This window comes from Balaenoptera physalus, assembly GCF_965194825.1.
Source record: "Balaenoptera physalus genome assembly, chromosome: 15".
NCBI classification, from domain to species: domain Eukaryota; kingdom Metazoa; phylum Chordata; class Mammalia; order Artiodactyla; family Balaenopteridae; genus Balaenoptera; species Balaenoptera physalus.
The window spans coordinates 15,178,929-15,201,121 of record NC_138894.1 but is presented as its reverse complement, the minus strand read 5'-3'; the positions used below and the strand labels follow the sequence as shown (position 1 = coordinate 15,201,121).

Below are 22,193 nucleotides of genomic sequence, written 5' to 3'. Positions count from 1 at the left end.
CTCTTCGTTGCGGTGCATGGGCTTCTCATTGCAGTGGCTTCTCTTGTTGCAGAGCATGGGCTCTAGGCGCGCGGGCTTCAGTAGTTGTGGCACGTGGGCTCAGTAGTTGTGGCTCACGGGCTCTAGAGCGCAGGCTCAGTAGTTATGGTGCACGGGCTTAGTTGCTCCGCGGCATGTGGGATCTTCCTGGACCAGGGATTGAACCTGTATCCCCTGCACTGGCAGGCAGATTCTTATCCACTGCACCACCAGGGAAGCCCTGCCTAGAGTCTTAATTTGCTTTTCCCTAGAGGCTAGTGATGTTAAATATCTTTTTATGTGCTTATTCCTTTTTTTCTCCCCATTTCCTAATTGCATTCTTTTGTTTCTGTTTTTTACTGTTAAGTTTTCAGCATCCTTTATATATTCTTGTCCAACAATAATCAGATTGAGGCTGAAAGGAACAAAGAGTTTTATTTGGGGTCTTAGGAGCTGCAATTCAGGAGACACAGATTCGGGTAAAACAGAAAGAGTGTTCCAAGGTAGAGAAAGAATCAGGGGCTTATAAAGGCAAAAGCCACAAGATTGTTAAAGTTGTCTGTCAAGTTTATGATTGGCTCTGAAGCAAAAAGAAAATATTTGTCCTTAAGGGGTAGCCTGTCATGAGTTATGTAGAGTAATGGTCTGATAAGCTATCTTGAGTTTCTGGGACATTGTGCAGATGTTCTGGAAGCCTGCTTTAAGACAATAAGTGGTCAAAGTTCAGACTCCATCTGGTTGAGCTGTGCATAAGTCACACTTCCTCAACGGTCTCCTGGCTCTGGTTTAGAACTCTCTTAGCAATACCGACTCCATTCTGATTTTCCTTTCACATTCTAGACATATGTCCTTCTTCAGATTTATGGTTTGCAAATATTTTCTTCTAGTCTGTAGCTTGTCTTTTCATCCTCTTCATCATTAACAGGGTCCTTCAGAGAGCAATATAGAAGAATAAGAAATATATTTGGTTTTCATCCGTGATTCCTCCTAAAACCCTCATGTTTTCCTAAGTGATAAGAGCTATAGGAGCATCTTTTGTTATAATATTTAGTTTTTGTTCCCAGCTCCCGAAATAGTGTCAGAGCATAAAAGTGAGTATCTTGAGTTATTGTTACAAGCCCCTTGCAACTGAAGACAGGAAGCGTGCAGGGCACAACCTTTAAAAGAATGACAAAGCCATTGAGGGCACACCGTAAACTGGTTAGAAGCAGGAGTTCCCTGGCGGTCCAGTGGTTAGGACTCTGAGCTTCCACTGCAAGGGGCACGGATTCAATCCCTAGTCAGAGAACTAAGATCCGCGTGGAAAAAAAAAAAAAGACTGGTTAGAACCAACTAAATCCAAGATGGAGAAAGATTCGACTTCCAGTAGACCTTGAGCGTCATTATAATCTCATTTTAATACATTAGCATATGCTAAGCAGACCATAAAATGCCAAAAAGTGGGCGGTAACCCAATTCCTGGAAATCTCTGCCCCTTCCCCAAAATAGTTGCAATAATCCTCCCACTCATTAGCCTATGAAATTACCCAGCCTATGAAAACTAACTACCTCATATTTCAGGGCCTCTCACCTTCTGAGATGGAGCACACTGTCTATGGAACGTGTATCTCTCTAAATAAACCTGCTTTCACTTTACTGTGGCTCACTCTTGACTCCTTTCCTGCGCGAAGCCAAGGACCCACGCTCGGCAGCCCGTCCCAGGGACCCTCCTGAGACCTGGGATGTGACCATCCTCTAGAGGCCCACTCCTTCCGGCAACACAACCACAGCCTGAGTTTATGTTAATGAGGTGACTTTTGGAAGGACCCTAAGAATGGGGTGGGGAGTGCTGGTTGCCAGGGGAGCCAACCCTGTGATTAGAGAGCTGGAACTTCAGCCCCAACTCCACCTCAGGGAAGGGGAGAGGGGCTGGAGGTTGAGTTTAATCACTAATGGCCAATGATTTAATCAAGCATGCCTGTGTTATGAAGCCTCCATAAAAACTCTTAAAGTAAGGGGTTTGGAAAGCTTCGAGGCTGGTGAACACATGGAGGTGCTGGTGGAAGCAGAGAGGGTAACAGTCCCCGGAGAAAGAGAACCAGGCGTGGTTTTCTTTCATTTTGACCTCAGGCGTTTTGTGATCTAAGCCTGGTCACAAGGCTTGCCCTTGAACAGGTCTCAGTAATGATGGTCTTAAGGGAAGTGAGGGAACACAGGAACAAAGGAAAAGCAGTCAAGAAACAATAGTTCAGCGATAAGAGTCCTAGCTCCTTCTCAAGGGATATACATCACAATCTGATGCTTATCTTTGAGTTCTGCAGGAACTCAGCCCCCCCACCTAGGTGGAGGATGGAATGATGTTGCTGACTTTTTCTGACCCTTGTGACGTCAATCAACTAAAGCTTGGACTCTGTCAAACTTTGACCCAATTCTGTGCCGAATTCTCCACCACTCAAACCCCTTCATGAATATACATGTTCTCTTAGCTTAAAACTTCCCCAGTTGGGCTTCCCTGGTGGCACAGTGGTTAAGAATCCACCTGCCAATGCAGGGGACACGGGTTCGAGCCCTGGTTCTGGAAGATCCCACATGCCGCAGAGCAACTAAGCCCGCGTGCCACAACTACTGAGCCTGCGCTCTAGGCCCGTGCTCCACAACAAGAGAAGCCACCACAATGAGAAGCCCTCACACTGGAACGAAGAGTAGCCCCCGCTTGCCACAACTAGAGAAAGCCTGTGCACAGCAACAGAAACCCAACGTAGCCAAAAATAAATAAATAAAGTAAATTAAAAAAAAAATTTTTTTTTTTAAGTATTGAGAGTAATAGTAGAGCAGAGAGGCAAAAGGGGTTTTTGTTTCAGTAATCTAAAAGTGTGAGGTTTACAGTGACGTTTGCTGTTGTTTTCTTATGGTTATTTGCGGTAGGCTGAATAACAGCCCCTCAAAGATGTCCAGATCTTAATATCTGGAACCTGTGAATGTTACCTTGTATCCCTGTATTGATGTCCGGTGGCCTCGACCTGCAACTGCTTGAAGCAGGATTTCCGTTCCCCGCCAGAGACTGAAGTCAGGCCACGGCAGTGAGAGAACTGAGTCCTAGCCTATAGACCAGTGGCCGGTGACAAGGCCCTGGCCCATACAGCTTTGCAGAAAATGAATTTCCACAAAGAAACTGAAGGTAGTGAAACAAGTTAAAATGTTTATTAGGAGGAAAAAGAGTACGTGTGGATAGACGCGTGGGCGGGCTCAGAGAGAGAGCTGCGCCCTGGTGGTGGTTTGAATCACTTTTATGGGGCATTCCTTCCAGGTTTCCTCTGGCCAATCATCTTGATTTGCCTGGTTCTGAGTCCGTATTTGGTTTATCTCAGGGTCCTCCCCTGTGTGCGTGCGCATCTCTTAGCCAAGATGGAGTCTAGTGAAGAGGCCTATGGGTAGGTTGAACATCACTCCCTTTTTGACCTCCAAGGAGCCTTTCTGCGCCTGTATAGTCGGGAAGGTCTCCTTGACCTTGAGAATGAGAAATATGTGGTCTCTTATCTGGGCAGGGCTTAGCTCCTCCTCCTCCTCTTCATCTTGGAGTATCTCTCCACAGGCGACAAACTCCAGCTGTTCGGCCTGGAGCCCATCTACCTCCTGCCTCAGTATCACAAGAGAGATTTTTGCTGATGTGATTAAATTAAGGTTCTTGAGAGGAGGCGATTATCCTAGATTATCCATGTGGGTCAGGTGTAATCACAAGGCTCCTAATAACAGGAGTCGAGGAGATCAGAGTGGGTAGTAGGAAATGTGACCACAAAACCAAGATGTTGGGGTGATGTAGGAAGGAGCCATCAGCCAAGAAATGCAGGCAGCCTCTACCTGTTAGTGACAAAGACAGGACTAAAAATCGATTCTTGAAACTCAGTTTTTTTTTAAATTGAAGTATACTTGATCTACAATGTTTCAGGTGTACAGCAAAGTGATTCCATTTTAGGAAGATAGATAGATGGATAGGTAGATAGATAGATTCTTTTCCATTATAGGCTATTATAAGATATTGAATATGGTTCCCTGTGCTCTACAGTAGGTCCTTGTTGTTTATCTATTTTATACATAGTGGTGTGTTCTAACTCAATTCTTTATTCTTCCCATCCCATCATACAGTTTCTATATGATGTTATAAGTTAAATCAGATATGCTGTATATGTTAAATCATATTTTCATAAACTGTAAGCTATTATACAATTTCTGGGTTGTACCATAATCTTAACATACTGATTTTGTCTATTCATCATCCAGGAACCACATACTGAGCACTTTACTTGGGCCACTGTAAAGCCCTTTGGACACAGACAGAAAAGATGCAGGCTCTAGGCTCTGAATCAAGGAGCTTGCCCTTTAGTGGGCAAACACATGTATATCAATGTGAAAAGTACTATGATGAGTTTATTCAGGAAGTGAAGCCTGAGCCAGGTCTTAGAGGATGACGAGGTGTTAGCCAGAAGAGGGTGAAGCGGGGGTGGGGAGGGGAGGGCTGCACTGGGGAACTCTGTTGGCTGGCTATGATTGGTGCTTAGGCAGTGAGGGTGCTAGTGAGAGAGGAGGATGCTGAAGGAAAAGGTCAAGGTCAGCTCCTGGGAAGCCCTGGCATGCCTTAAGACGTTTGGAACTCATCTTGAAAACGATGGGGAGCCATCAAGGTTTAAACAGGGATAATATGATCAGATTTGTTTTTTAAAAATTGCTCTGATGACTGCAGAAGGGAGTTGAGGATGAGGAAGGAGAGAAGCTACAAAGCTGTTGCAGTAATCTAGAATTGATAGATACTGGAACAGGAAGGTCCCCTCGGACATAGGGAAAGGGGCCGGGTCTGAGAGTTATAAAGGAGGTAGGACCTGTAGGTAAAAGTAATTAACTGACTAGAGTGAGAGAGAGAGGACTATTCTTAAAATCCTAGCTCAGAATTTGTTCATTCATTCATTGCAATGGTTCTTGCTCATTGGTTGCTTAAATCTATCATCTGCAGGGAAATAGAGACATCCCCGGTGTGGGTCTGTGATAGTATTTAACTCAAAAAGCATTGCAAATCAACTTTCTTGTTTTTGGTATAAAATATCCAGAATGGAAATTGGCTACAAAAATATTTTAATTCCAGCTATTTTTTTTAACATCTTTATTGGAGTATAATTGCTTTACGATGGTGTGTTAGTTTCTGCTTTATAACAAAGTGAATCAATTCCAGCTATTTTTTTCCCTTTGCTACTTGCTCACTCACTGATCATATCCCTGACACTAGCAGATGGTAGGTGTGTATGCGAGAGATGCCAGCTGCGTACGCGAGAGATGCCAACCCATTCCAATATTTGATTGATTGTCTCATGTATTTATAACTCCACCTGTTTCCAAAAAGAATTTGGAACAGCCTACTATGAACACACATATACAATAAGCCTAAGCTCAGTGGATACAAAGCAAAAGATTGATAATCTTTGTACTCCCATGCATGGCAGCCATGTGCTGTTTTCAAGTTCCTAGCCTCCATTTCTTTCTTCAACCCTAATTTTTAAAAATTTATTTTATTGAAGTATAGTTGATTTACAATGTTGTGTTAATTTCTGCTGTACAGCAAAATGATTCAGATATATGTATATATAAAAATATATAATAAATATTTATATATAAATAATAAATAAATAAATAAATAAATATTTATATATATATTGGATTGGCCAAAAAGTTCGTGTGGGTTTTTCCACAAGCTCTTACGAACGAACTTTTTGGCTAACCCAATATGTTCTTTTCAAAATTCTTTTCCATTATGGTTTATCACAGGATATTGAATACAGTTCTCTGTGATATACAGTAGGACCTTGTCGTTTACCCGTCTTCCACCATAATTTTTATTCCACTCCTCTCCACAGTTCATAGGCTTCTGAGGAAGATAACTCTAGCTCCTAAAGAATTTGGACTCAGACTAAACAAAATCCACTTCCACACCCCGCCCCACAATTGGTTCTGAGTGGGCATATCCCTAAATTGGTCTAATTAAAGCTGAGGACTTTTGCTTAGAGGGTCTGGGACACACACCTGAAGTTTCTGGTAGCCGTCTTGAGATATGAGGGCAAAGTCCATCTGAGGCTGGAGCCAACCTAGAGAAGGTCAGCCTGAGACTGGCTTATTATCACATCCTTTGAAATCGAAATCAAGCTGAGCCGTGAATTACTTGGTTTTGGGAACCAATCAATTGCTTTGTGGCTGGGGCCAGTCTGAGCTGGGTTTTCTGTTGCCCAGAAGTTGAAAGATTCCCTAACTTGAACACCTCCCTGGGAGGCCAGTAAGTCAAGGCCAGTAAGAACCAATGCAGAGCCCAGGGGGAAAGAGGTTTGATACTGGACACTGAAACCTACTTGTCCTGGGCAAAAGGTATCCTTTTCAGACATCACGTTCAACTGTTACTCCATTAGGTTGGCAGGGAGGGGTGGGAGGCAAGGTCCCTGGGGCTAATAAGGTATGTTTGCCTTAGTGAGGGACTCTGGGTTCCTCAACCAAAGGATATCACCCTTTCCCCAGAAGCCTCTGTCATAAATACAACTCAGTCCCAATAATAAGTCTTAGAGAGATGCTGGGGGTTTGGAAATTACCAAGGTGGGGCAGCCTCATGAAGGGACCTCAACCAGATTTGCTTTCAACTGAGACCTGCAAGGCTTTTCTTCCTCCCAACTCCACTGTCTGTTCTTTACTGTATAATGAGCTTCACTAAATACATCCTTCCTCCAGGGATCTCTCTCCTTCTCTGATACTGAATTACAGAGGTGCCCAAAGTGTATATTTTAAACTGCTGTTCTCCATTCACTAGGGATTGTGAAATCAGCTTAGTAGGTCTCAGTTGGTGTTTAAAAAGAAAGAAAGAAAGAAAATATTAGTACATTAGATAGAATAAGAGTAAGAACTGTCTTCATGAATATTTTTTCAGAGTTGCTACGTATCACTACAATGTGGTCCTTGCTGTGGGCTGGGTGAAAGGTGGAATTGGTTTTGTTACCGGAAGGGAGACCTCTTCCAGGGCCCAAGAGTGGGCTCTTGTCTAACATTTGGAAATGAATTGTCCGAGGAGACACATGTACTGATAAAGCAAAAGACTTTATTAGGAAGGGGTGCCCGGGTGGAGAGCAGCAGGGTAAGAGAATCCAGAACTGCTCTGCCACGTGGCTCACAGTCTCAGGGTTTATGGTGGTGGCGTTAGCCTTCTGGGTTGTCTCTGGCCAAGCACCTTGCTTGTGCCCATATTTGGTCTGACTCAGGGTCCTTCCTGGTGGCGCGCACATCTCTCAACCAAGATGGATTCCAGCGTGAGGGTTTCTGAGAGGTTGGCAGGACATATTATGGGCTGGTGTCTCCTCCCTCCTTTCAGCTCCTCCTGAATTCTCCAGGTTAGTTTTCCTGGAGAAAACACATGGCAGCACCGTGTTCCGTAGTGGGACCTCCTGTTGTGACAACTCATGCAATCAGTTATTATTATCGTGCCTGGCCAAGGTGGGTAGTTTTGGTCAACGGTTCCCTAGCAATTTGGCTGAGACTCTTCTCAGAGCAGTGTAAGGCAAGGGTGGGGTGGAGAGAGGTAGAGAGGATGAGGGAGGGGAAGAAGATTGGAGAAAACTGAACTGCGAATTACAGCTGTTTTTGCATTTGCTTTTGTGGCCCAGGGGAGAGGGCAAGTCTGTGGCTACTCCAGTGTTCATAAGATCCTAAGACTTGGACACTAGGACTAGAGCTATTGTAGAGAAATGCAACTGTGGACATGAATTGGTGTTTGAGAAATTTTTGCAGAAGGAGAACAAAAAATAATTGTTCTAGGATTACTTGTGTTTTTTAGCTGGTGCTGGGGTTGGTGCTGCAGTATTCATGTGTGCCTGTATCACCAGCTCAGTGGTTCTCCACCAGGGACAGTTTTACCCACCACCGGACATCTGGCAATGTCTGGAGTCACTGTTGGTCATCACAACTGCAGGGTGTACTGCAAGGGTGCTACTGACACCTAGTGGGTGAAGGCCAGGGATACTGCAGTCCCCCACGATAAAGAATTATCTGGTTCAAAATGTCCATAGTGCCGAGTCTGAGAACCCTGTGCCAGCTCCCTGTAGCTTTAGAGAGATGGGACGCATGGGAGCCTAGACCTTGGCATCATAGAGAAGATTTTGTGCTTCAGTGGAAAACTGTGCATCATCTAGATTGGAGAGGACACCCCTCCAAGTTATTTGATTCTATAAAAGCTATTTGCAGGTCTGTAAATTATAGGTAACCAACAGCAACACAAAATTATAATTATTCTCGTTAATAGACATGGAAAATCTGCTCCATCTGGCAGAGGTTCCGTGGGCATCCCTGTTGTACTGTGGAACAAGTGTGTTTTCCTCCATCAGCACATTCTATTCAACATTCCTTTACTGTATTTAATTTTGTGATTTAAAAAAAATTTCTCCTTTAGATTGGGATTGACATATATACACTAATATGTATAAAATGGATAACGAATAAGAACCTGCTGTGTATTAAAAAAAAAATTCTCCTTTACACTGGTTATAATCCCTCACTACTTTCCTTGCTACTGAGTTAAATAAAATCATTCACATGTGGTCATCTTAAAAAAATGTGTGTAAGGCTTCCCTGGTGGCGCAGTGGTTAAGAATCCGCCTGCCAATGCAGGGGACACGGGTTCGATCCCTGGTCCGGGAAGATCCCACATGCCGTGGAGCAACTAAGCCCGTGCGCCACAACTACTGAGCCTGAGCTCTAGAGCCTGCGAGCCACAACTATTGAAGCCCGTGAGCCTAGAGCCAGTGCTCTGCAACAAGAGAAGCCACCGCAATGAGAAGCCCATGCACCGCAATGAAGAGCAGCCCCCGCTCACCGCAACTAGAGAAAAGCCCACGCCCAGCAACGAAGACCCAACGCAGCCCAAAATAAATAAATTAAATTAAAAAAAAAAAGAGGCAAACCATTAAAAAAAAAAGTGTGTGTAGGTTGGGGAGGCGAGATAAAATAGGAGTTTGGGATTAACATATACACACTACTACATATAAAATAGATAATGAACAAGGACCTACTGTATAGCACAGGGAACTCTACTCAATATCTTGTAATAACTTATAATGGAAAAGAATCTGAAAAAGAATATATATATACATATATATAAATACAAGTATATGTATGTATAACCAAATCACTTTGCTGTAAACTTGAAACACATTATAAATGAACTATACCTCAAGAAAAACATTCAAAAGTTAAAAAAAATAATGACTATATTCCCCACATTGTAAAAAAAAAAAAAAGAAAGAAAGAAAGTAGGCAAAAAGCAAAACCAAAAAACCCTGTATCGGAGTCATACTTCATCTTTTTTGGAGAATTCTCTTTTAACAGCATCATCTACCTTTGAGGTGCTGAGGAAATGGAATCATTTCCACTGGAAGATATGCCCCGGCCTTGGCAATGGAAGCAGGAACCCAGCCTCCCCTGAGAGCTTCAAAATGACAGGCGTTGGTCTGTGTGGCCCATTGCTGTATTCCTGGTACTGCAGCAGCATGCAGCACATAGGAATTGCTCCATAAATATTTGCTGAGGGAATATGCGAGGCAACTGAATGGAAACCTCCTGCTGAAGCTGAGCAGATTCTAGAAGAAAAAGGGAAAGAAAAGACCTGTGTTCTCTGTGGGAACAAAGAAGGGAAGATTTCTTTAAGGGGAGGAAAAAATTGACTTGATAATGGGAAGAAAGTTGTGTTTAAATGGGTAGGGGGCTAGGGAATGCCCAGTCCCCGACATTGCTGGCAGCTCTATCATCTGGTGCACATTGCGTGGGCCAGTCTAGCCAGTGAGCATAATTTGAATGAACAGAGGGTGACTTCTCACCATCTTCTCACAGTGTGGCTTTGAGATAAACTCATTTATTTTATTATCAGTATTATGTTTTGGCTGTGCCTTGTGGCTTGTGGGATCTTAGTTCCCCGACCAGGGATCTAACCTGTGCCCCCTGCCGTGGAATCATGGAGTCCTAAACACTGGACTGCCAGGAAATTCCCCTAAACTCATTTATATCAAAGACTTCTGGGGTAAAAATTAAAGGCATTCATAAAATATGTAAGGTGCAGTGCTGCCTATGTTTTTGGCCCCAGGTGAATATATAAGGGGATAATACAAGGTAACCTCAAACATACTGGGATAATAGGAAGTATATAAAATAGGAAAAACTTACTTAAGAAATCCAACAGCTGTATTCCATCACTAAAAAGTGGAAGCTTTGAGTTCCCCAAAAGCCTGAGCCTAGCTTTTGTTGTCTACTAGCAGGAAGTATACCTGTTAACCAGGGAGAGCAAACAGAGGTTTCTGGGGCCCTGAGGTCTGAGGGTTCTGGAAAACTGGACATCCACGTGCAAAAAAATTAATCTAGGCATAGACCTTACACCCTTCACAAAAAGTAACTCAAAATGGACCACAGACCTAAATATGAAATGCAAAACTATAAAACTCCTCGAAGATAACATAGGAGAAAATCTAAGTAACCTTGTGTTTGGCGATGACTTTTTAGATGCAACACCAATAGGAACAAGCCATGAAAGAAAGAACTGATCAGCTGGATTTCATTAAAATTAAAATTTTCTGCTCTGTGAAAGGCACTGTCAGAATTAGCAGACAAACCTCAGACTGGCAAAAAATATTTGCAAAAGACATATCAGATAAAGAACTATTGGGAATTCCCTGGCAGTCCAGTGGTTAGCGGTCCGCGCTTCTGTTGCAGAGGCGTGGCTCACCCCTGGTCTGGGAACTAAGATTCCGAATGCCGCTAGGCTCGGCCAAAAAGAAAAAGGGAACTGTTAGAACTGTTATCATCCAAAATACATGAAAAACTCTTAAAACTGAACAATAATAACACAAACAATCCGATTTTAAAAATGGGCCCGAGACCTTAAAAGACACTGCACCAAGGAAGATATACAGATGGGAAATACGCATGTGAAAAGATCCTCCAAAACATATGTCAACAGGGACATGCAAATTAAAACAATAATGAAATACCACTACACACCTATTAGAATGGCCTAAATCCATAATACTGACAACGCCAAATGCTGGCGAGGATGTGGAGCAAAAGAAACTCTCAACCACTGCTGGTAGGAATGCAAGATGGTATGTGCACTTTGGAAGACAGTTTGGCAATTTCTTACAAAACCAAGCCTCCTCTTACCATATGATGCAGCAATCACACTCCTTGGTAGTTACCCAAAGAAGCTGAAAACTTATATCCATTCAGAAACCTTCATTTGGATGTTTAGAGCAGCTTTATTCATAATTGCCAAAACCTGAAATCAGCTAAGATGTCCTTCAGTAGGTAAAATGGATAAACTGTGGTCCATCCCAACAATGGAATATTATTCAGTGTGAAAAGAAATGAGCTCTCCAACCATGAAAAGATATGAATGAAACTTAAATGCATATTCCTAAGTGAAAGAAGCCAATCTGAAATGACTACATAGTATATGATTTCAGCTATTTGACATTCTGGAAAAGGCAAAGCTATGGAGACAGTCAAAAGATCAGTGGTTGCCAGGGATGGGGGGAAGGAGGGATGAATAGGCAGAGCACGGAGGGTTTTAGGGCAGTGAAACTATTCTAAATGATACTACAACGGTGAATATGTGTCATTATACGTTTGTCCAGATCCATAGAATGTACAACATCAAGAGTGAGTCGTAACGCAAACTATGGATTCTGGGTGATAATGATGTGTCCATGTAGTTTCATCCATGGTAACAAATATATTACTCTGGTGCGGGATTACCATATATTTATTACCACGTTGATAATGGGGGAAAGCAATGCATGTGTGGGGGCAGGGAGTATGTGGAAAATCTTACTTTCTACTCAATTTTACTATGAATGTAAAACTGCTTTAAAAAAATAAAGCCTATTTTTAAAAGTTATAATCAAAACATGTTATTCATAAACCCAATAAATATTTAGATTATAATTTAGAAAAAAATTGAAGCTTGGGCGAGCTTGGACTTTCTAACCAACTTAAGAAAAACATGCTCAGAAAACTAGTAACTCGTTTTTGCTTTTATTCTCCCGGTAATCATAAAAACAGTGCTCATTTTCTGCAGCTTCCTTTTTCATTAATAGAACGTATGTCAGGCCACTCTAAATGGTGTTCAAGACATGGTGTCCTGCTTTTCTAGTGGGGGGAACAGAAGCGGCTGACCTCAAGTCTGTTCGGCTCCTGCTTGAACCACGCACATGTGTGGTGACACCAAGGCCCAGAAGCCCCTCCCCTCTGAGCTCTGGTTGGGCCTTGAGTCAGGGAAATCAGCAAGGAAACAGTTACTGTAAAAAACATCAGAGACACTGTGCAGTAGTGCCTACAGTGTGCTTCATACATAGCAAACAGCTCCAGAGAAGCAGGAGAAACATTTGGGATGGAGTTATCTTGGTCCATTGTTTTATCATAATTTCTTGGTAAAACTATTTCTTACACTCTTAAACATTCTTGTAAGCTGATAAAGAGGGAGGTTATTCCACACCAGGCCTGAGGTAGAGTGAGGCTGAAGGTGGGGAGTTGGAAGATGAGGGGAAGGAGGAGCCAGGGGCTGTGGATTCATTCATTCTGCAAGTGCATGTATCCAGCAGTGAATAAGAGAGACAAGTTTTCTGCTTATATTCTACAAATAGGGGATACAGGCAATACACAAAGAAACAGACTACTTAATGAGATGATGTTACAGCAGAATAGGATGATCTGGTGGGCACGAGGTGGGGATTGGAGGGCTGAGAATTGGGGCAGTGGTACTTTATTAAATGATCAGGGAAGACCTGGGAGTGGGCAGGAACCTGGAGACAGTGAAGGTCCATGGCTAAAACGTGTGGTCCAGCCTTAGAAAGTGCCCCTGATTCCTCTGGAGGACTCATTTATACATTGAAGTGGCAGAACAGGTTATTTTGGACCTGTTGGATCACATTTAAAAATGTGGACCATTTTTAAAGTCTTTATTGAATTTGTTGAAATATTGCTTCTGTTTTATGTTTTGGTTTTTTTGGCTGCAAGGCATGTGGGATCTTAGCTCCCCGACTAGGGATCGAACCCACACCCCCTGCATCGGAAGGCAGTGTCTTAACCACTGAACCGCCAAGGAAGTCCCCAGCTTCCTTCTTGAAGAAGGACACAAATCCTTCCCTTCTTTGGGGCCGGGTACCTGGTAAGCCAGGCTGATGCTGCTCAAGGCTGAACAGACACAGGCTCTTGGGGTAATAGTGCAGGCGTTAGGGCCAGAGCTGATCCCTCTGACAGTGTGAAAAGGATGGACCTTCTCGTGGATGTTTCCCCCCACCTCCCATGCCCGCCAGGCAATGCCTGTGTTCCTTCATGTCCTCCTACCCCTCCTCAACTCGCAGGGATGTGAAGCCTCTTCCAGCTCCATCCAGAGGAAAAAAAACAATGGAACTGAGCGACGACCTTGACCAAAGAGAAGAGGTGAACTCCTGAGGGCACTCTGGGGAAGAGGAAACAACCAGCAGGGGTGGTGGTGATAGGAGGTGGGGAGACGTTTGGCGATAGGATGGACTGGAGAAGGCCAATCACGTGGAAGTTCTGGGTGTAGATGAAGCAGGTGAAACAAACTTCCTGGGGTAGAAGACCCACCTGTGAATTTCCACTTGAGGATGCTTTAAGGTGAGTTTTTCAATCTCAGCACTACTGAAACTTTGGGTGGGAAAATTCTCGGTGGCTGTCAGTGCATGTAGAATGTTTAGCAGCATTCCTGGCCTCTGCCCAGTAGCAGCGACCAGTCATGACAATTAAAAATGTCTCCAGATATTGCCAAATGTCCCCTGGTGGGGGGCACAAAATCACTCACCGAGTTGACAACCATTGCTGTAAAGATTTGAAAAGGCAGCTTGATCCTTACGCAAGGAGTGGTTTCACACAGCAGTAGGAAATTGTCCTATACACATTTTTTGACCATGTGGTCAACCAGAAGGAAGACTTGCTTTTGGTAAACGGACTGCTCTATGCTTTCTTCTAGTGCTAAGTGTCTAGCAAGGTCAGAACACTGATATGTTAACCACGGCTCATTTTGATCACTAGACCATCAGAAATAACAAGGTCTCATTCTCTTCCAAGGTTTTAAACCTCAGTCAAAATTATTAGTAGACAATGAACCTGTTCTTGTGGAAAGGGGGTGAAGGAAGTCAGGCCACAAGTTGAGGCTCCAAAGGCCCATTCTAAGGTTGTGAGAGTTGGATGTTAAGAGGATGTGAGCTTGAGTCCCTATTTCTAAATTAGTGTAACTCCTGAATAAAACTAGGGGAATCCGAACTCTAGCCTGAGGTGTATTTGAGCTAGCCCCACGCCAGCCTCTGTCAGGATCCTCAAGTCCCTTCCAGCATCTGTACAGTCTTCCCTGGGAGTTCCCTTCCAAAAGAACACACTGAAGAAAAAGAGAGGGAGAAGGGAGTGGAAAGGGAGGTGGGGAAGTGGGGAGGGAGAGAGTTTTTCTTGCTTTACTGAAGCCCAGGCAGGCACGCATGCTGGCTGTGTATCTCCCTGGGGGAGCCTACATCCTGGGATTGAGAGAGTGGCCAAGGTGCTTTGTTTCCTCTCAGACTGGACCACACTGGAGCCATCAAGGAGGTGAGGTGCTCAAGGCCCTCCCTCTCACCGTCAATAATAGTGCTGGAAAATGGGCTCTGTGATCCTTCATTCTGTCCCTGAAAACTCTTTTCCAAGGATATTAGGGTCCATGAAAGAGGGGAAAATGAGCCCCATGTGGTTCTTTCCAGTGCGAGTAATCTAGAAAGAAATATAATTTTTAGTGGTTTGTTAAGATTATAACATAGATTGATCTCCCCTCTGTGAGACCCTGAAAGTGGTCTAGCAGCCAAAACTTGGACTTCCCTTCAGTTACTACTTCTTCATTTATAGAGTTTTTCCTTCCTTTTTTCCCTTATTAACTATTTTGTCTTAAGGGCCGTTGCTATTACTTGTGACTTGAAAGAGAAAATACATTACCTGTGTGGTTTATACAAAGTTTAGGGCTATATTGTGTGTGGGAAGGCAATTAATACACATCCATCTAGGTGATTCTGTTAGATCAAAGTTTGATCCTAGAGTCCCTGAAGGTTTGCCTCCCAGCTTCACCTATGAGCAGTGTGACCTTGGGTCAGTCAGGACTTCTTTCATGTCTTATCTGAACAATGGGGATAAGAGTACCCCCTTCTTGGAGTTGTTAAAATTAAATGTGATAACATCCGCAAAGCACTTAGCATGGTGCCTGGCACTGTTATTAATACATATGCAAATGCAAAGCATCATAGGAACACGATACTCAAACTATTCTAAGGGTCAGCATAATCTTCAGCCCCAAGAGCCACCAGTGGAATTTCCGATTGGCCATGAGAGTCACTGGGTACCATTGGCAGACTCTGAGGAGAAGGGTTAAAAGTGAAGGCAGGAATGAGAAATGATTGCAAGATGGAGAGAAGAGAGACAAGAAAGAAAAAAACAAAAAAACAGAGGCACAGACAGGTGGACCTTTTAGGACACTGCTTACTCCGAAATTATTGAGCCAGGCACTGTCCGTTCTATGAGGAATAGACTGTCTGTGCTATCAAGAGACACAGACAGTTTCACAGTCTTTTGAGAGAGACAGTCGCCTGAATAGAGCAAGGTGGACCATCACAGAGAGGGTAGAGGTGAGTGGAAGCACAGAAGGGCAGCCAACCCCGGTAGCAGTGGGGTTCAGGGTTACAGAGTAACATGTACAGGAGTGGAGACCTTAGGAACATCTGAGAGAAGAGTATAGTGTTTTCCAAGACATGGAGGTAAGAGCATATGTGCAGGAATTGAAATACTGTACAGCTGAAGGTGAAGTGTGGGGTTAGGCGTGAAATGTCTCTGTTATCCAGTCATGCTTTAGGTATTTGTTACGGACCATCTACATGTCAGACACACGGAGGATACTGTAGAGGAAAAAAAGCAAATTCCTTCTTCTCAGAAATATTATTATTATTATTATTATTTTTGGCCACGCCACACGGCTTGCAGGATCTTAGTTCCCTGACCAGGGATTGAACCCAGGGCCATGGCAGTGAAAGTGCCGAAGTCCTAACCACCGGACCACCAGGGAACTCCCAGAATATTATTTTCTAGAGAGGACAAATGACAAACAAATACAAAACCAAGTAAACATAAATAATCAAGGAAAGTTCTAAGAATGAAAGGAAACACTGGTAAAGTGATAGAGGATGGGTGGGTGGGAACCCAATTTCGATAGGGTAGTCAGGAGGACTTCTCTGAGGAGGTGGATTTCAGCTGAGTCTAAAGAATAAGATGGAGCTGGCAGTGCAGAGAGGGGCAGACAGACAGGCAGAGCAATCAAGATGGTGGGAAGCCCCAGTTCAAATGCTGGAGACTGGGGGCAGCTGGGGACGGTGGGGAGTGAGGTGGGTAAAGCAGAGATTGGCACTGATATTTGCTCCAGTAACCTTTTGATGGAGAAATCTGAAGGGGGGGAGACTGCCTCCAAGAGGATGCAGGAGAGGCCACAGGTTTGTAGAGACCAACTGTAGTGAGGATCCACGTATTTTTCTTTTTCTTTTTTAGAGATTGGAGTTTGTTTGTTTGTTTGTTTATTTATTTATTTATTTATTTATTTATGGCTGTGTTGGGTCTTCGTTTCTGTGCGAGGGCTTTCTCTAGTTGCGACAAGCGGGGGCCACTCTTCATCGTGGTGCACGGGCCTCTCTCACTATCGCGGCCTCTCTTGTTGCGGAGCACAGGCTCCAGACGCGCAGGCTCAGTAGTTGTGGCTCACGGGCCTAGTTGCTCCGTGGCATGTGGGATCTTCCCAGACCAGGGCTCGAACCCGTGTCCCCAGCATTGGCAGGCAGATTCTCAACCACTGCGCCACCAGGGAAGCCCCACGTATTTTTCTTTTTTCCTGCATCTTAGCCAGAACTTTGCGCTAATTTCCAAATTCTGCCTAAAACGTAGGATTCAAGTATCACCTCAAATAACTTTTCCTCCTGCAGGCCAAGGTGGAGGTGGTTGAACTATTGGTGGGCGATTGTAGTGGGATCAGTATCGAGGCTGTCAAGCAGAAAGAGCTTTATTTGGGGTCTTAAGAATTGCAATTCGGGAGACACAGATTCAGGTAAAACTCAAGAGTGTTCTCGGGAAGAGAAAGAGCCAGGAGCTTATACAGACAAAACCACAAGGTTATTAGAGTTGTCTAGCAAGAATTGTAATTGACTCTGAATGCAGGTAAGAAAATATTTGTCCTGAAAGAATAGGCTGTCACGAGTTATTTTAGGGTAAGGGTCCCAATAAGTAGATAGGCTGTCTGGAGTTATTTTAGGGTAAGGGTCTGGTAAGTATCCTGAGCTTCTGGCAGATGTTCTGAATGCCTGCTTTAAGACAGAAAGTGGTCAGCTTAGATGTGCATAAATCACACTTTCCCAACGGCCTGCTGACTCCATTTTAGAGAACTCTCTTACTGACTCCATTTTGATTTTCCTTTCAGAAGGTCCAGGGGCTGACAGCCTCAGGGGTCATGGCAAAGAGAATCCAGGTGACCAGGGCGATAACACAACTTTTACCGGTGCCTTGCACACAGAAGAGGGAGAAGACCTGAAGTGACTTTGAAGGAGATGAATTCATGGCAGACAGAATGGATTCCACAAACATGGAAGGGTAGCACAAAGGCTAGTGCTTTTAAAAGACCTCTAAGTAGTTTATATGGCTGGTGTTAGCAATAGCTTTCTCACCTGTAAAATGGGGACAATAAGAATTCTCTGACCCTCCCTATTCCCTCTGTAAACAAACAAACAAAAGGACAAAGAGTCTCACTCATCATCCAGTTACACGAAGGGCTAAGTCTCAATCCTGCAGTTGCCCCACCAACAGTGCACCCTGAGGGGAATTCAGGATGAAGAAAAACAGTATGAAGCATTTTGTGTTTTGGATACATGGCCCCTAGATAGTTAAGATGCATATCTAAGGAAGAATTTCAATGAGCCTAGATTCTTGGATCTTCCCATATTTGGGAAAGCACTAAAATCATTAACTTGAGATATATTCAATATATATATTTTTAATGATTAGCAGTCATCTTTTACCAAGATGTATGCTTAACTACATTTCCTAGATCAAAAATTCATATGTATACATATACATATATATGTATACATATGTATATATATACTGGCCCCTCCCCTATCTCTTCGTAATAGTTCCACATAACAGAGAGGTTATCTCCCAGGCTAGAGTCCCTAGTAAGGTCCCAAAATAAAACTGAAAGTCACTGCTCTTACATCGTGCGTTTTTTTCCGTCCACACCTACAGCAAGACACTTTACAGGTAGAGAAGAAAAGAGAAAGCTGTTAGGTTCAGTGAAAGCCCTTTTTAAGTCAACAAGTATTGCAGGGTTTCTGCAGGTCACACGTATGTTCCCAGCCAGGCTCCATCTGGAGGGAAACCGTGCCATCCAACGCTGCCCAGTGCAGAACAACATCTAAGGCTGGGCGTTCTAATTTGTAGCTTTGGGCCTGCGGTGGGGGGCGGTGGGGGGGCCTAAGGATGGACTAAAGTGGGAGCCGGAGCCCCCAGGTGCGTTTCCCTGTGGCGTCAGTCTAGAGAAGTCACTCCCAAAAGGACATCTCCAGAAGAGCGGCTGCCCTCAGAATTCGTCCACCGCCACGTTCTTACTTCTAGAAAAAACAACAGGGTCAGATCTAAGACTCCCTTCTCAGATGCTGGGGCAAAGAGAAAAACCTCCGGGATTAACCCCACCGGGGCTACTTGGGCGGTACAAGCCGTTGCGCCAATTCCTGTCGCCGAGATTTGCGAACCCGGTCGCGGAGCATTGTGGGGCTGGTAGTCCAGGCTGGGGCACGGCTTCAGGCCACTGAAGCCATAGAACTACATTTCCCAGGAAGGCCCGCGCTGCAGCGGACGCGGACCTAGTACGTCATCTACCAAACTTCCGGCAGAGCCGGGGGCGGGACCGTGGTGGAGGCTGGAGCGGGGCGGCGGGATGCAGCGACCCGGGCCCTTCAGCACCCTCTACGGGCGGGTCCTGGCCCCGCTGCCCGGGCGGGCCGGGGGCGCGGCCTCTGGCGGAGGCGGGAACAGCTGGGGCGTTCCGGGTTCCCACGTGCAGTTGCCGGGACGCGCGCAGTTCGGCGCTGGCAGCGCAAGTACAGCTGGCGGGGACGCTAACAGCGTCTGCCCGGCCCCCTCCACGATGTCCAAGGCCGAGGAGGCCAAGAAGCTGGCGGGCCGCGCGGCCGTGGAGAACCACGTGAGGGTGAGCAGCTCAGGACGTGGGGCGCCCGTGCTCGGCCTGATGGGCTCGTGCTCTGGGCACTGCCGGGTGCGCCTAGTTCCTGGCAGGGAGGGGGCTGCGTGGGAGGGGAGGGGGTACGCATTTTACCCGCCTTGAGACCTATTCCTTCAAGGCCTTTTAGATGTGGAATCGGTTGGGGTCGCGTCCCCTAAAGTTGTGCTATCTAAAGACTGCTTGTCAGGCCAGCTAAGTTTGCAAAGTGGAGGCTGGTGGTGTGCGTCTGATGTTTGGAGTGGGGTTAGTAGGGACTTAGCGTGTGGCTTCCTTTTCAACAAATAAGAGACTGGGACTGCGAGAGGTCTTCACTCGCTTCACTGCCCTGGGAAGTCGGTGGGGAGCTGATTTTAAAAGTGTTTTGAAATTTTACTCCAAGAAAGTGTTTAGCTGGGCGCGCACCCGCTCCTGAGTGTACTCGCTGGAGGGAAGAGGAGACTGAGCCAAAGGAGAAACCCAGGCTTTAAGCCTCCTTTTGACAGGGCTCGGGTGGACGCTTGAAGTCTGGAGGACTCTCTTCTTTAAGGTCGGGATGTGGAGATGTTTAGCTCTTACTTGGCGAGGTCGTGGCCCTACTTGTTTGCTGTGTTGCGGGTGTGGTCCTCTTGGGTGGAGTCTTTTAACCCGAGGGCATTTGCTGTCAGCAGTCAGTTATCTTAATTGTAATACCGACAGCCAAGTGGAGTATCTCTGCCCTTAGGTGGAGTTTCCTTGACTAATTATTGGCTTTTAATCTTTCTTTTCTGATTCCTGGAAAGTGGTATCAGATTCCCTTTTCTCTAGTGATGGTTCTTTATTCTTTACATTTGGTAATGATTTCGTGTACAAAGTTATTTTGCCTAGATAGATGGTTGATGCTCCTACTGCCTGACTAAGTGGGAGGGGCGAGTGTGGTAACCTTTGGCTCTGCGTGTTCTGTAGGAGGAATGACCAAGGATCCTCCAGGACCCAAACCGAGTGACTTCCGTTCCAGGGCCCTTCCACCAGTTACACAGCTGCTCTGTTCTGGTTTAATAGTGTGGTTAGCAATAGGATTTTCTATGGGGATTCACAGAGATAATGTAAAATGTGTAATCTGGCTCTCCTTTTGGGATTCACGTGCCTCAGCTGCAAAATTGGGACGGTAAGCTGAAATTTCAAAATGCCTGGATAAAGTGAATCGTAATGGGTAAATGTAATGGATAAATGGGATCTATACAATTAGAAAAGACCCATATATTAGATTTCCTATTAACCTGTTTACATTACTGTTTGGTGGCATGCATCTCCCTGACCATTGTTTTATTATTATGTATTTGGTTAAATTACAATTTGCAAGCTCCCACCTTAGGCCAGAGCTGCAAAACACTGGATTCTGGCCACATTATTGCACGAAGTTACCAGGCAATCCTGGGGAGATCTCCATCCTTTTGGGGGCACCTCACCCCCATCTCAGTTACACCCACTTTCCTTTGCAAACTTCTTTTCTGAGATGCCAACACTACTTGAATTTTGTATTTTCTGCTTTGTAACTTCGATTCATTCATTGCAGGTATTTGTTGAGTGCCTACTATGTGTAGGTAGTTGGTGTGGTGGTCAGAAACGTGGCTAAAGGGAGGAGGAGAGGCTGGTCCTGGATACTTTGCAGACAAGATAACTTAATTCAAAGCCACAGGTTTATTGAACTTAATTCAAAGCCACAAGTTTATTGAGCATAGTCCGGTACCTAACTGTCAAGGCTTAGCTGCTCTCTCCAGGGGGTATCGTTTTTTCCACCTAAGGCCAAGTTTTCCTTTAGCACTTTGTGTCTTGAAGTTGTTGACTTGTTACACAACTCAGGTTTGGCTGCTCACCCCTCCAAAGACAGGTGTTGGTTGGAAAGAAAAGGTTACTTTATTCTGGAGGCCGGCAACCTGGGGAGAAGGCAGACTCCAAGACTCAACTCCAGGGGAGAAAGGGGAAGTTAATCGCAGTTAATCATTTGAGGAGGGGGCGTTCAGAGTCTTATCTTCCACTGAGTGCAGACTTTCTTCTGATTGGTTGATGGTGAGGTAACTGGGTGATGTTTAGCCCGAAGTCTTGCACTCAAGCCTGAATTTACCGTCTTCCACCTGGGTGGGGCCTTAGTTCCTGTAGAAGAACTCAGAGTTGTATTGTTTTGTATATTCCTTGAGGGGGAACCAGGACCTTGCCTGTAGCAGCACCATTGTTTCTTGACTGCTCCTGCCTTGTCTCTGCAGTCCCTCCCTTCCCTGATTAGCAACTGTTTGAATCTGCCCTTTGGAACTCAGGGGAGGTCAAGGAGGCTGAAAGAAGCCTATTTCCTACAAGCAAGAAACAAAGGAAGGACACGGAAAGGATTTGTACGGGAGGACCCCATAGGGTCCTGCTCCGTTTCATACTCACTTGTGTAAGTTTATCAAGCTGGGCTGTGTGCGAGGTCCTGTTGGTTCCACCTTTGGAATGTTCTTAGAACTGACCCTTCCTGTTGACCTGCCAACTTTCCCGGTTTAGGCTCTCCTCGTGGCCGGCCAGAAGATTGCAGTTGCCCTTATCTTGTCCCCTCTGTCGACCACCCAAGTGGTGCATTATCCTCTTCTGAAGCTTTAATCTACTCTTGTCACTGTGCCCCTCAGGTGGCCTCATCCTAACCTCCATAAGACACATCAGGAGCATCTACTGTAAACCAGTACTGAGGCAGGTGGAGGGGATACACAGATAAGAGGCTCTGGTTCTGTCCTTAAGCCCACAGTCTTGTTTCCTTCTCTGCTCCCTTCTCTCCCAGGTACCAGAACATTGGAAAGGACAGACTACTGGCATAGAGTGTGTGTTTTAATATCGCAGCCCTTGA

At 45.0% G+C, this 22,193-nt stretch overlaps 1 protein-coding gene and 1 long non-coding RNA gene across 3 annotated transcripts in view; one reads left to right on the top strand and one right to left on the bottom strand.

Moving 5' to 3' along the window:
* Nucleotides 1-22,193, bottom strand: part of LOC309643851 — a 306,112-nt gene that overhangs the window by 258,185 nt on the left and 25,734 nt on the right. The gene's annotated exons all lie outside the window — the stretch shown is intronic.
* Nucleotides 18,999-22,193, top strand: part of RPIA (ribose 5-phosphate isomerase A) — a 32,091-nt gene continuing 28,896 nt past the window's right edge. Inside the window, exon 1 of one of the 2 annotated variants that reach the window (XM_082426877.1) lies at nucleotides 18,999-19,330. In XM_082426877.1, the coding sequence (XP_082283003.1) occupies nucleotides 19,058-19,330 (273 nt within the window). In that variant the 5' untranslated portion in view covers nucleotides 18,999-19,057. The remainder of the gene's footprint in view (nucleotides 19,331-22,193) is intronic. The other variant, XM_082426876.1, reaches the window with a different exon arrangement.